Source organism: Triticum aestivum, chromosome 2D (genome assembly GCF_018294505.1).
Source record: "Triticum aestivum cultivar Chinese Spring chromosome 2D, IWGSC CS RefSeq v2.1, whole genome shotgun sequence".
In the NCBI taxonomy this organism is placed as follows: domain Eukaryota; kingdom Viridiplantae; phylum Streptophyta; class Magnoliopsida; order Poales; family Poaceae; genus Triticum; species Triticum aestivum.
In genome coordinates this window covers 502,498,053-502,512,751 of record NC_057799.1, presented here as the reverse complement: position 1 = coordinate 502,512,751, position 14,699 = coordinate 502,498,053, and the positions used below count along the sequence as shown (strand labels likewise).

The window sequence follows — 14,699 nt, the reverse complement described above, 5'->3', positions numbered from 1 at the left end:
TGTGCAACAATTGAAAATTCTGTACGCTACAGCAAATATGATACTGTAGGTTATATCACAGTATATTCGCCTTTAAAAGTGATGCACGCAGTCACTTATCATGAGCTCCTAGTTGGTGCGGTGGCTAGCATCGCTCGTGGGCGGCTGACTGTTTGCCGCAAGAAGCGGCACATAGGAGCTCCCATGCCGTCTAGCAATAAGCAAGTGTATCACGAGCGCCACCTCGTGCATGGGTCGCATGCATCGGCCCGAGACAGGACGGGCTTTGGGGGAGGGGGGGGGCTAAGCGGGTGGGATACATGCACATCAGGCCCCACAAGATCACCTAAAAATCAACCGTGTGGGGCCTACGTGCAAGACACCGCCCCGAACCGGGCCCATCACCAACCGGGCCCTAAGAGGGATAGCCGAGTGGGAACCAGGACGAACCCTATCGTGTGGGCACTCCTGTGTGGGCGGCCGACTGTTTGCCGCAAGAAGCGGCACACATGAGCTCCCATGCCACCTAGCAATAAGCAAGTGTATCACGAGCGCCACCTCGTGCATGGGTCGCATGCATCGGCCCGAGACAGGACGGGCTTTGGGGGTGGGGGGGGCTAAGCGGGTGGGATACATGCACATCAGGCCCCACAAGATCACCTAAAAATCAACCGTGTGGGGCCTACGTGCAAGACACCGCCCCGAACCGGGCCCATCACCAACCGGGCCCTAAGAGGGATAGCCGAGTGGGAACCAGGACGAACCCTATCGTGTGGGCATGCCCGTCGCACGCGAACATGGGCCAGCCCAGTCGGGGCACTCCTGTGCGGGCGGCCGACTGTTTGCCGCAAGAAGCGGTGCATAGGAGCTCCCGTGCCATCTAGGAATAAGAAAGTGTATCACGAGCGCCACCTCGTGCATGGGTCGCATGCATCGGCCCGAGACAGGTCCATTGCCAGACAGGCTTTGGGGGGGCTAAGCGGGTGGGATACATGCACATCAGGCCCCACAAGATCACCTAAAAATCAACCGTGTGTGGCCTACGTGCAAGACACCGCCCCGAACCGGGCCCTAAGAGGGATAGCTGAGTGGGAACCAGGATCGACGAACCCTATCGTTTGGGCATGCCCGTCGCACGCGAACACGGCATCCCGGGACAACCTTCCATGTTTTTTTTCGAAAAGGACATGTAGGATTTGGTAACCAAAGATGCGATATCACAAAAGCAAAATATTGTTTTTAAAAGGGTTGACGAAATTTGGCACATTTGCACGTAGGGATGAAAATTGAATGGAAACTTTTCGCTTTTCCGGAGAAGAAACAAGGAGGAAACAAAAACAGAAATTTACAAAATGTAAAAAAGATGGAATTTTATATGTGGAAATGGAAACAAAACGGAATAGTATTTTCCAGCGAAACGGACATGGAAAGAAACTTTCAGTTTATGCGAATATCAAATTTTAGTTTTTACTATGGGCCTACGACTGCTTTGTAGTCCAAACAGCAACAACACACAATGACACGGTCAGCAGAGTGGCTCATGTGAAGCCCAACTTTGACGACCACACACGTATTCAACTACACAATATATGGAATTGTTCACTACTACTATAGTTCTTTGCTAAATCCCTAACCTAATCATATTATTTTGTAGTCATGTTAACAATTGATTAAATTTGTTGGTTAGTTTGTGTTTCTCTCTATGGTTGAAGAGGATTTTTAGGTTGCAAAAAAAAAAATCTCAAGTTTCGGTTAACACCCACTTCCGCTGCCACTCCGTATTGACTCGATGCATGTTCCCGTAGTATCTGTTTTCATATTCATTTTCGGAGTTTCCATATTCATTTCCGTAGTTCCGTCTTGTTCAACTCTGTTTTCATCCACGAACAATTACCGAAAAGGTGTTTTTGACTGCTGTGCTTGCAGTCGGCCTTGATATATATCTTTCGTCTTACTACAATAATTTTACAGAGGACCACACTGCCTTCTGTTGCAGAGCGGGCCCACGTGTCAGCGCCAGGCTAGCCTTTTCGGAGGTGGCCCCGCTCTCCAGCTATGTTGGCCAAACAAATTGATGGATGCGCCTGGACTGGATCGATGGCATCTTTGAACAGTTGGTTGGCCACTCGCTCTTTCCGCTGAGCCGTCGTTTTCACTAGCTTCGGGGGGTCAAAAACAATTGGGAGATCTCGCCTCGCCCGCCAGTTAGTTATCCGCCCATTCGTTCCGGCCAAAGCTCTGAGCCACCCCCCTATCTTTACTCCCCACAAGGCGTGACGAGGAAGCGCCATCATATCATTGCGCCTGATGCTTCTTCTATCCATCCATCCATCCATGCATGCATCTGATCTCCTCTCTCGATCGCCTCGCCGCTACAAACATCTCATCTCAGACTTGTGTCCATGGCAGCAGCAGCAGCAGCATGGGGCTTTCTCCATCTGCCATGCGACTTTGTCTGTCTCTTGCCGCTTCGGCAGCTGCCGCCTCTCTGGTCACCTCCTGCCCCCTCCATCTCCATGGCCGCAATTAAACTGCCAGGCGGTGAAACCTCAGGGGAGATAATTTAACCCATCCATCGTATCGTCCTTAGCTACTAAGTTTACGACACATAGGTAGGGATGGCAATGGGTACCTATTACCCGCGTAACCTGTGGGTAAAAACCCTATTAGGGTAAGGGTATGAGACAAAAAGTTACCCATGGGTACGTAAATAGGAAAATCTCAAACCCATCGGTATAGAGGGTACGGGTATGAGATCATATAACCCATACCAACATACTCATGTACCCTTACAGAATCAAACAAGTACGGGAAAAATATCTCTACCATTTGTTGTGAGTTTGTGAACTAAAAATGTATGACTATGTAATACTGTTTATGACTATGTGTTGATGTGTTGTTGTTTGCAAAAAGGTATTGTGTTTATAAAATACGGTGTGTTTATGATGTGTTGTCGTTTTTAAGTATGTATTGATGTTATAATGTGTTGTCGTTTATAAATTATGATTGTATCTTGTTGTTTATGATTATGTGTCACTTAAATTGATGTTATGCAAAAAGGGGTATTTCTATCCGCGGATATTCATTTACCCTTTCGGGTGACGGGTATGAGAATTTTTTTAACCCATTAACGGGTATGGGTACGGATGATGGGTAAGCTTAAATAGGATGAGTAAGGGTATGGGATGGCTCCATCGGTACCCAAACCCTGCGGGTGCCATCCCTACACATAGGCCGGTCCAGCTTCTGCATCCAGTGAATCTTGATTGCCATGTGATATCGTGCGTGCCGTATCGAGTTAAACTATTTCACGTACACGAGCCCAGTTAGCTTTCCAGAGGCAAAGCTAGTACCTGACGCTAATTTACTGGCTCGGGTCACATCACATGATGGGAATTATTAGTAGTACTAAGTGAGTTCATGCCGACATGTGATAAAGTCACAAGAAATAATGCCTGAACGGATCTAAATGAGTAGAGGACACTCACGTAGATACTGGAATTAGCCGATTAGGTTTAAGTATACTTGCCTGAAACTGGGAGTAAGGGGGATGTAGGGATTAGGTTTGCATATTTCATCTGTGGTCGAAACCCCTCGACAATTACAAGCCTATGCAGACATTTCACTCCCCTGAAAGCCTATACTTACATACATCTGCGAAGGAAAAAGCTGTGGATATAGGAGCTGGAGCACGCAAATTAAAGCTGCGGCTCGCCTGCGCTTGGACTAGTTGTCTTGAGCATGGACTAGCTAGGGTGTAGCTACTCCACAGTACGTACATACTGCGGCCTTCCCTTTGCAGTTTCAGCCTCTGGCGTCGATCAGCTCATGCATGCCACGGTGAGGTTATGGAGGACAGTGGCAGCTCTTTTTGTGTGTTTTCTTGGAGCATGCGGCCGCAAAAGGCTGGGGCACTTGTCGCAGAGATGTTGGTTCCTCCTAGCAGCTCAGCCTCAGCTGCGACATCTAGGCGTACGGTGTGCCACGGATTTATGTCATAGAGAGGACAGTAAATATACACAAAGGGTCCTCTTGTCAATTCATTGCATGCTCTCCTGTCACGTTAAAATTTACTGCAGGATGCCACGAGCAAAAGCAAAATTGTAGATATTGGAGTATGTGTTAATTAGATGCTGGATATCCTCGCTTATAACAAACAGGCAAGACGTGGGCTAGAGTATGTCACACCTGATACATCTGATACAAGTGTATCGGTGGACATGTAATAGGTGAGGAGAGGAATTAGGCCAGAAGCAAGTGGGCTGGAGCCCGTGGATGTAATGGGCCGTGTGTGGCCTGGAGTGGGGTACTTAACCCATCGTGTATCACTGGACTGGTTATGCAAGGAGAAAACACTAACGACTCTGTTCCCATCTCCTTCGTCTTCCTCCCTCCTGCTCTCCTCACCCTTTCAGGCACTGTATGGGAAGGAGCCCAATTTTGGAGGACTGCCGACGCTCGCAGCACAATTGCCAGCAGAAACGAGCTCAGAGCTGGACTGGGCCACGCATACAGATGCCCTCCGGGCACAGCTCGCGCGCGCCCAGAATCGTGTCAAACAGAAGGCAGATAAGCACAGGACGGAGCGCTCGTTCGCGGAAGGTGATCAAGTGCTACTCAAGCTTCAGCCGTACGCGCAGTCTACGGTGGCTAATCGCCCCTGCCCCAAGCTCGCCTACAAGTTCTTCGGACCGTTCACTGTCCTGCAACGCATTGGCGCCATGGCATACAAGCTCCAACTGCCGGACAACAGCCGGATACACCCAGTTTTCCACGTGTCACAGCTGAAGCCTTTCACACCGGACTACTCGCCGGTCTTCTCCGAGCTGCCTCGCGCGCCAGACCTCACCGCGGCTCCCCTCCAACCCGTGGCCATCCTGGATCGACGGATGGTCAAGAAAGGCAACAACTCGGTGGTTCAGGTGCGCGTTCAGTGGTCATCTCTTTCTCCAGCGTCAGCAACCTGGGGGGACTACAACGTGCTGCGCCTTCGCTATCCTACGGCACCTTGCTGGAAGAACGACGCTGCCGCTCAAGGCGGGGCAACTGTCACACCTGATACATCTGATACAAGTGTATCGGTGGACATGTAATAGGTGAGGAGAGGAATTAGGCCAGAAGCAAGTGGGCTGGAGCCCGTGGATGTAATGGGCCGCGTGTGGCCTGGAGTGGGGTACTTAACCCATCGTGTATCACTGGACTGGTTATGCAAGGAGAAAACACTAACGACTCTGTTCCCATCTCCTTCGTCTTCCTCCCTCTGCTCTCCTCACCTAACCCTTTTCCCTCCGTGCGATCGATCCCCTTTCCCTAGGGTTCATCGGTCGTCACAATTGGTATCAGAGCCACAAATTTTTCTTCCTTCCTGCCAGATCCGCGCCGCCGCACCACAATCTCTTGGCAAATCGGTAACATCCACTGCATCAGGTGCAGATTCGCTTCGGTGAATCAGCCCAAAATCCTGTGCAGGGTTCGATTTGTTCGGAGCGGGAGCAACGGCGCCATCCCAAGCCTTCTGCGCAGACACGGCAACTCATAGCCGCCATGGACACGCAGACGTCCAACCTCACGGCTCTCATGGAGAAGCTCCTCTCGCGATTCGACGAGGAGAAGGCAGAGGCAGACAAACGCGCTGAGGTGCAAACCCAGTTCAATCAGCAGGTATCCCAGGAGCTGCAAAGTCTGTCGAAACAGATCGGGATCACTCAAGCCGAGATCGATGACGTGCGGCAGGTGGCATCTCCCTCGGCCTCGGCCGCGCTGTCCGCCAGGTCCGCCATCGACAACCCCTCCACCACCGTGCTGCACACGCCGCCGCCCAAGGAAGGACCGCATTGGGGGTGCGCAATCAGCGCCTCTCCATCTATGAGAAGGAGTTTCTCGCGGTCATCATGGCCGTCGAGAAGTGGCGACATTACCTCCAACGCGCTCCATTTGTCATCATCACCGACCACAAGAGCCTATGTAGCCTCGGCGACCAACAGTTGGACACAGAGCTGCAGCGTAAAGCCATGTCAAAGCTAGTCGGACTCCAGTTCTCCTTCAAGTACCGGCGGGGAGTCGAAAATGGCGCAGCGGATGCGCTCTCGCGCGTCGGCCATCTCCTCGCTCTCGACGCTCTGTCAACGTGCCAACCGCAATGGTTACAGGAAGTGGCCAATTCCTACGAGACAGATGCAGATGCCCAAGATCTTCTCCAACGATTGGCCCTCTGCAGTCCGGATGAGCAGGGGTATGAGCTCCGTCAAGGCGTCATCCGCTTCCACAACAAGCTCTGGATTGGCGCCAATTCGGCCCTGCAAACCAAGCTCATCACCGCCTTCCACGCCAGCGCGGTGGGGGGCCACTCGGGCGCGACAGCCACATATCAGCGTGTCAAGAAACATTTCGCCTGGCGTGGCCTCAAGCAAGCCGTGGAGGAGTTCGTGCGGCAGTGCGAGGTGTGCCAACATGCCAAGCACGATCACATCAAGACGCCAGGCTTACTACAGCCACTGCCTGTGCCCACGGAGCCGTGGCACGACCTAACCATGGACTTCATCGAGGGATTGCCGGCGTCCGAGGGCTACGAAGTCATCATGGTCGTCGTCGACCGCTTCACCAAGTACGCACATTTCGTGCCTCTCCGTCATCCCTTCACGGCTGCAACGGTGGCGCGTGCCTTTTGGGACAATATCATCAAGCTCCACGGCGTTCCTCACTCTATCGTCTCCGACCGGGACTGCATATTCACCAGCAACATGTGGCGTGCCATTCTTGATGCTGCTGGCACCAAACTGAGCTACTCCACGGCGTACCACCCACAAACTGGCGGCCAAAGCGAGCGTGTGAACCAGTGTCTGGAGATGTACCTGCGCTGCGCCGTCCATGATACACCATCCAAGTGGCGCAAGTGGCTCTCGACAGCGGAATTCTGGTACAATACTACCTATCATTCCTCGCTGAATACCTCACCCTTTCAGGCACTGTATGGGAAGGAGCCCAATTTTGGAGGACTGCCGACGCTCGCAGCACAATTGCCAGCAGAAACGAGCTCAGAGCTTGACTGGGCCACGCATACAGATGCCCTCCGGGCACAGCTCGCGCGCGCCCAGAATCGTGTCAAACAGAAGGCAGATAAGCACAGGACGGAGCGCTCATTCGCGGAAGGTGATCAAGTGCTACTCAAGCTTCAGCCGTACGCGCAGTCTACGGTGGCTAATCGCCCCTGCCCCAAGCTCGCCTACAAGTTCTTCGGACCGTTCACTGTCCTGCAACGCATTGGCGCCATGGCATACAAGCTCCAACTGCCGGACAACAACCGGATACACCCAGTTTTCCACGTGTCACAGCTGAAGCCTTTCACACCGGACTACTCGCCGGTCTTCTCCGAGCTGCCTCGCGCGCCAGACTTCACCGCGGCTCCCCTCCAACCCGTGGCCATCCTGGATCGACGGATGGTCAAGAAAGGCAACAACTCGGTGGTTCAGGTGCGCGTTCAGTGGTCATCTCTTTCTCCAGCGTCAGCAACCTGGGAGGACTACAACGTGCTGCGCCTTCGCTATCCTACGGCACCTTGCTGGAAGAACGACGCTGCCGCTCAAGGCGGGGCAACTGTCACACCTGATACATCTGATACAAGTGTATCGGTGGACATGTAATAGGTGAGGAGAGGAATTAGGCCAGAAGCAAGTGGGCTGGAGCCCGTGGATGTAATGGGCCGCGTGTGGCCTGGAGTGGGGTACTTAACCCATCGTGTATCACTGGACTGGTTATGCAAGGAGAAAACACTAACGACTCTGTTTCCATCTCCTTCGTCTTCCTCCCTCCTGCTCTCCTCACCTAACCCTTTTCCCTCCGTGCGATCGATCCCCTTTCCCTAGGGTTTATCGGTCGTCACAGAGTACCACGTACACTGGCTGTTTCAATTGATGATGGCGTCATAAGCGTTGGGTTTACCCAGTGCTCTCGGTGGCGGCAGCGCAGTGCATGATGCATATGTGCTGCCGTCCACAAGGATGCTGCTGCTCTGGCATGGGGCATAATTAGCTCTAGAGATCAGCCTATGAGTGCATCCAAAAAACTTACCGCACAAAATTATCTCCCCCACCCCTCACTGTCCCGACCTTCCTCTCGGCAAACGGTGCTCCATCGGCACACCGGCAGCAATCTATGTCCAGTCCGGCCGGTCGTGATGTTTCTAGCACATGCTCGTTAGGGTTTCACAACGTAAGTTCAGTTCCCTCCCGAGAAGCGCTCTGAAATTTCTTGTTATATTTGTATCTTATTGTTCAGGATTTCTATCTCTATGAGATTCAACACTAGCTGGAGAGTCATACACGTGCCTCAGCTCGTATGTGAAACAACATAAATAAGAATATGAACTTAGCTGCTAGGGGCGTGGAGACCACCATTGTACGAACAAAATCCACTGACGGCACAAGAGACAATTTCAACCAAAGCCATGCATGCAGGACCTGGCACGCATAGTTAAAAGGGGTCAGAAATCAGGTCAGAGACACTAAATGATATTAAAACCTGTGCATAGTAGAAAATAACTGCTCTGTAATACTACACTGCAGCAGATTCCACAGAAGAAATTAATACATACAGTTTCCTTATCTTTTTTTTCTCCACACATGCATAGACCATGGAAACATCTCTTTCTCTCTCATGTCTACTTATGCTGACAAATGCAACTCGATATTATATATGTGTACTTCACTGGGAGTAGTATACCACTACTCTATATGATTGCGGCCATCACGCATCACAGTTTTCTGCCTTAAAATGACAGCCAAACGCCAAAGAAGAGCAGGAGACTTAACTGTAGAACTTTTCTAAGTAATGTCTTATATGTTTCACGAAAACAATATCATAAATTGATCCGATGCGTGCATGCATATACATATCCACATGGCACATGCAGCTTCAGGAAATGAAGACTAGTCGTTACGCACAGCACGCATAAGTCCATGCATCTCCTCAATATTTACAAGAGTAACTTCAGGATAACACATATGATGCACTGTTGTCAGCTAGTATATTCAAACCGATTCAGTACTTTTGTGAAGTAAACACATACATAAAATTCAATTAAATATTATGTAAAACAAAAACGTGGTGTCCAATCCTAGTATATCTATCATACATATAAACCTTCTGCCAACATTTTTCCTTCAAAGCAAAACACAAGTTGATTCGTAAATTCCCTACACAGCCTCATACTTGTACTGGTCCATTTTATTCATTATAAGGGCATAATCCAATGTCCATCATCTTAGCTCTATTTAGTGCTAACTGTAATCTAATTACTTTGAGCATATGCATAACAGTAAGAAGCAAATATAACCAAACATGATGAACCATATATAGCTAGCTATTACTGTGCATTGCTAGGTGTAGTCAACTGTTTCTAATTAAGTTTGAAGATCAACACAATTTCATTTGTCTAGATTTAATTTGTGTGCTAAAATCGATGCATATTTTTAAACAAAAAACTGCACATTGATATCAATATTTTGTGGCTAATTAGTTAAGACTATAATAACCTGCTTAGCATATACTATCTTTCAACACAAAAATCACATAGAGATTTAAATAAATCACATTCAGCTCAAATTTTGCTGGTGAGGTGTAAATATTTTCCCTATAGCTTCTGCTAGATTTGCTAAATATACAAGTGCATGCAGAAAGAGAAGCTAACGTCGCTTGCTTAAAAGTTACTCCCTCCGTTCCAAAATACTTGGTGTGGGTTTAGTTCAAATTTGAACTAAAACCACGACAATTATTATGGAACGGAGGGAGTAGTAGAAAACACAGCCTGTATATGTATGTTATCATATTATATATTTGAGACATGGTGGAAAATTACAAAAATTACATGTCAAGCAGCAGCTACATAAGGTTCACATACGTAACTAATTGATACACAGAAGACTGTAACACATAAACACCGACGAAGGTAGTATAAATAACCGTCTTCTAAACTTGTTGTTTAAAATAATATATCCATACCACTCGGAAGTTGATGTATATATCTAGCTACTGGATCTAATATGACTTATTTTGGATTGTGCCATTACAACTCTGTAAGATCCTGATAAGCATTTTCTGTTGTGTGTGATATAAATACTACTCCTGTTCTACTAGTTGGTTTAGCAACCATACATGCATATACTTCATAGATGCTTGTACAGTTTTACTGTAAGAACAGAAATATCAAATTTTTTTGAAAAAAATGCACACTGACATTTGGACTGGAAGGTTGTCGGATGAACAATCATCATACTATCTGCTAAAAACAAGATGACGTGCAGGTTATAAAAACAGCCAGAAGCCATAGTACTTAATTATGAGAAAATTTGTTGCATAATGTGAAAATGATTGAAATTGTTCTATAAGAAATTGAAGATTTTTGAATCCCCTTCATGGTTTTGCTAGACTAGATCAGCCATGTTTATGCAGTGAGATATGAGATTCGTAAAAAAAATTTGTGTCAAATTTCTTGTATTTGGTACTACCAAGGAACCATGGCAGTGTAATGATAAAAATATTGCAACCTTAAAAAACAAGACAGGTTAAATGTGTAAACAAACAAATGGAAGAATGTATGACTAATTTGAAGTGAAATATACAGTGATTAACCCAAAATTAATACTGCCTCCATCCCATAATATAAGATGTTATTACAACCAAGATGTGAGTATATCAGTTGTAGTAACATCTTATATATTATCGGACGGAGGGAGTATTTGCAGATGTTTGCAGTGTAGTTAATCGTAACACAGCACACAATATCAACAGGTATTGACAATGACAAGGAGGTGCTACTGATCTTTGATGCAACAATATTATTTTTATAACTTGTATTCCTTAGCTAAAGCTTTCCTCCAAAGTTAATACATATATTTCTGCTGTTTCAGAAGATACCATGATATACAAGAGACATCAACTACTGATTTGTAGACTGGGCTAGATACTTGTATGCTTTTTGTAAGAGGGACGCCACAGATGACATGCGTTAACCTCGAGCCCGAGGTAAGTTAGAAGTATGAACTATCAATCAGTTAATCTCAAAGAAACTGTATCGAATGAGTGCAGTACGTCAGATGACAAAATTAAAACCAAAGTGAACACCAAGCAAGCAAAAAAGAGGAAGAACAAGAAGAAAACAGCGAACGCTTAGAGTGATATATAGACAATCCCAGTCGACCTCCTGCCCATTATTTATTTCCCCATTAACTCCCATTCCTTTTTGAGCTTACACTGGACCAAAGGTACTTTCATTTTCAGGCACAGCATCTATATATCTATTCCGGCCATGCCAGTGCAAAAGGATCCCCCTCCTACACCTTGCTAGTTATGGATACCTATTGAGGAGTCAGTACGTGGCCTTGCCCCCATTGCTACCAGCAGCAGGCGTACACCCCGTACCTACTCACTGCAGTGAAAAGGAGAAGTGGGAAGAAAGTTAAATATAGAGAGAGGCCTTTGTCTTTCTCACTGGCTCACACAGAAAGGACAACAAGGGAGAGCAATTCCGAGCAAGACGTACTACCCCAAGAGATGTGCATATACGCACACCTCACTGTTCCTACTGTTATAGCAACAGTCGAGCTAGTGCTGAGGTCCCTCCTCCTTCCCCCATAAATTTTAAACAGACGTACAAAGAAGTTAAGGCCAGTGGCAAGTGCCCAGCGCACTGCACCCCTTCTTTACAGACTGCCAAGAACATAAAGAACTCTTGGAGCGTATACTACTCCAGGCCCAGACAAGCAAAACTAGACGTATAATTTGGCCTACAGTATGTATATATGGGGGTTTAGTTTCCAGTCCCCGTTGGGTAAAAACCGCGACAGAAATTCCTTAAATTTGCTTGTACCAGTCCCTATGATCTTTGTCATTACGATCAGCTAATTATGCATATGGAGTATGAAACGGTACAAAAAGTATCAGCAAACTGACGAATTAAAAGCAAGAAAGCCAAGCACATAAATATAAGATACGGCATAGCAGTCTAGCAGTACTAATGAAGAGGAGTAAACTCCTACAGGAATTTAAGGATCTCTCAGATCAGAAGTGAAGGATTTGACCTGCAATGCTTGTATGTAGCTTCTCCGGTGGCAGCTGCTTGCATCGGCTAATCCGCCATCAATGTCCTTGCCTCGCCATTGTTTCTGAGAACTGCGCTGAAGGTTCAGTCTAGAGGAGAAGATCATTCATATGATGCAAGTTCGGGATGATGGATGTGTATCAGACTGCGCTTGTAGTCATACGATTCAGATCTTGGCCGTATTAATGCTGCTGGGGGTTTGCAAATTTAGAGGTGTGTTATCATATGTGGGGGCAAATGGAATTGGTCAACCAAACTGCAGACCAACCAATTAGTAAAGGAAAATAATTTGACTTAGAAATCACAAGCTGATTCTGGGATAGCTGCGAAGACCGAAAATGAAGGAATCTTATTAGAAACCAAACGAACTCATGAAGAATTGATTGATTCGCTAGTTTCTCTCTATATATTAATAATTCTCAAACCAACACCCAAGAATTTGATTGGCCAAAACGAAAACGAAAACAAAATGTTAAATGCTGGCTTCTATCAATGTTATAACGGAACCGCAAAAGGTGGAGAGGAAGAAAAGGAAGGTGACAAACTGAAGAAGGAATTGTTGAACTTTCCTTGGGCACGCTCCCGATCGAGCTCACCAAATATCGTTCACAGATCGAGATCCAAGGAGGAATGAGCTTCTCTCTTGGAGGATGATGATGACGACGGCGACGAGGCAGCGGACGACTCCGCTCCGGCTGCACCGTGCTGGGGCAATTCCAGCGACCTAAACGGTGTCGGCCTTTGCCATCCGGGCATCCGCAGCGACAATGCGTTGGCGTCGTTGCTTGACTCGCCGCCGTGGGTGTGCGGGTTGTCGAGGTTGACTCCGAACAACCGCACGCGCTTCGCGGCCGCCGTCGGGCTGTTGACGAGTGGCGTCGAATCGAGGACCATGGGCATGCCGACCGTGACCGCCGGGCTCGGTTGCACCGCAATGTGCAGCGGAGGTTGCGGCTGCGGAGGCGGCATGGTCGCGTGCGGGAAAATTCCTGCGGAGCCGAAGTAGAGCACCTGCGGCCTCGGCGGCGCGGCGGGACTGATGCTGCGGAAGTCGAAGCTCTGGCGGAGGCGGTGGTGCTCGTAGAGGGTGGCTGGAGGCGCGGGCGGCATGAAGAAACCGCCCGGTCCGGCGCCCCACGGGCCGTAGGGCGAGGAGGTGGGCATGGGCATGGGCAGGCGCGCGAGGCGGTGCGGGTCGCGGAGTTCGGCGCGGCGCTTCCAGTCGATGAAGAGGCGGTCGCGCGTGGCCTCGGCGGCGCCGCGGCAGAAGGAGACGGTGTCCCCGGCGTCGAGGCGCTTCTCCTTGACGAAGCGGCTCCAGCCCTTGGTCATGACGTAGCTCTGGCTGCTGTTCCAGTAGGAGTAGCGGAAGCGCCAGAGCTTGCCCCCGCGGTCCTCGAAGCTGAGCAGCAGGCCCTTCTCGTTGGCCGCCGCGTCCAGTGGGAAGTACTTCTCGGCGTGCTGCTTGGGGATCACCAGCCGGTTGAGCTTCCCCACGTCGCTCGGCGTGACCACCTTGTCGAACATGTGCTCCTTGTCGATCACCTCCACGTCGCCCCCTCTCGCGCCGCCGCCAGCCCCGCTCCCAGACGCCCCAGCGCCGTCGCTCGAGCGGAAGGGAGAGCCCGAGCCCGACGCCGACGCAGAGGCCGCGGCCGCTGAAGGAGAGGCCGTGGGTGTCGGGGAGGAGGACGAGGCGGCCGCCGTCATGGCCGTCATGAAGGGGATCTCACGCGGGGAGGCCTCCTCCGCCTCCTCCTCCTCCATCTCCTCCCCCTCCTCCTCGTCCCCCTCTTTCGACAGCCTGCTGCTGCTGGACGCAGCGGTGAACTCCATGGCTCCTCGCAGCGTGGCCCGGCTCGTGGATCCCTCGGCTTTCCAGTGTGCGTTTCCGCTGGGCTGCTGGCGTAGATGGGGAGAGGCGGCGGGGCGGAGGGCGGGCGGGGAGGGTTGGGGGATCTATCGCAGTCGCGTACGGGCCGGGGGCGAGGCTATGTATACATGGTAATACGCGTGGGTGTGTACGCGAAGGATTTTGACCAGCCGGGACGACAGGAGGGGAGATGACGAGGCGGGAAGGAATTCATGGGAGCCAGCATTGACCCGACCCTCGCGCGGCTGGCTGGCTGGCTGGATCTCGCTGCGTTTCGCTTCGATCGGCGTGGGGTGGGGAGGATGGGATGAGATGAGACGGCGGATGGGGTACCCTGGGTAGGTGAAGGGGCGTGGTAATTAACCGCTTGTTTTTATCTTTTCTGCTTGTTTTGGGCAGCGGTTAGTAAAAGCTCTAGCTGTGTGTGTGTGAGAGAGAAAGCTGGTGTTGCGGTGGCGTTCCCGGTTCCCACAGGAGAGGGGGCTGGCTGGCTACCCTAGAAGATTCCTGGAAGGCGACCAGGGGCAGGGCCGGGAGCCGAGTGTTTGCGTTATTCTTCTGGCGCAAGAGTATTGTATTGGTCGCGTCGGTCCTAATTTTTTCCTCTGTGTTTTTGGCCCTATCCAACCTAGGAATGGATGATCCGCGCTCCTGTAGGGTAACCATCGAGCATGATGCTCACCTGACTGTCAAATAAAAAATTGAAGAGCGTGCCAAGTGCTCTCGAGGGTGCACCGTCTGTGCTCGCTCGTT

At 49.7% G+C, this 14,699-nt stretch overlaps 1 protein-coding gene across 1 annotated transcript; it reads right to left on the bottom strand.

Moving 5' to 3' along the window:
- Nucleotides 1–12,445: 12,445 nt before the first annotated feature.
- LOC123054096 (B3 domain-containing protein Os02g0683500) lies at nucleotides 12,446–14,249 on the bottom strand. The gene has a single exon (XM_044477781.1). The coding sequence runs from the start codon at nucleotides 13,907–13,909 to the stop codon at nucleotides 12,680–12,682; it is 1,230 nt and encodes a 409-aa protein (XP_044333716.1). The 5' UTR covers nucleotides 13,910–14,249; the 3' UTR covers nucleotides 12,446–12,679.
- Between the last annotated feature and the right edge of the window lie 450 nt (nucleotides 14,250–14,699).

Coding starts and splice junctions, on each gene's coding strand:
- LOC123054096 (XM_044477781.1), bottom strand. CDS start 13,909: ATGGAGTTCACCGCTGCGTCCAGCAGCAGCAGGCTGTCGAAAGAGGGG.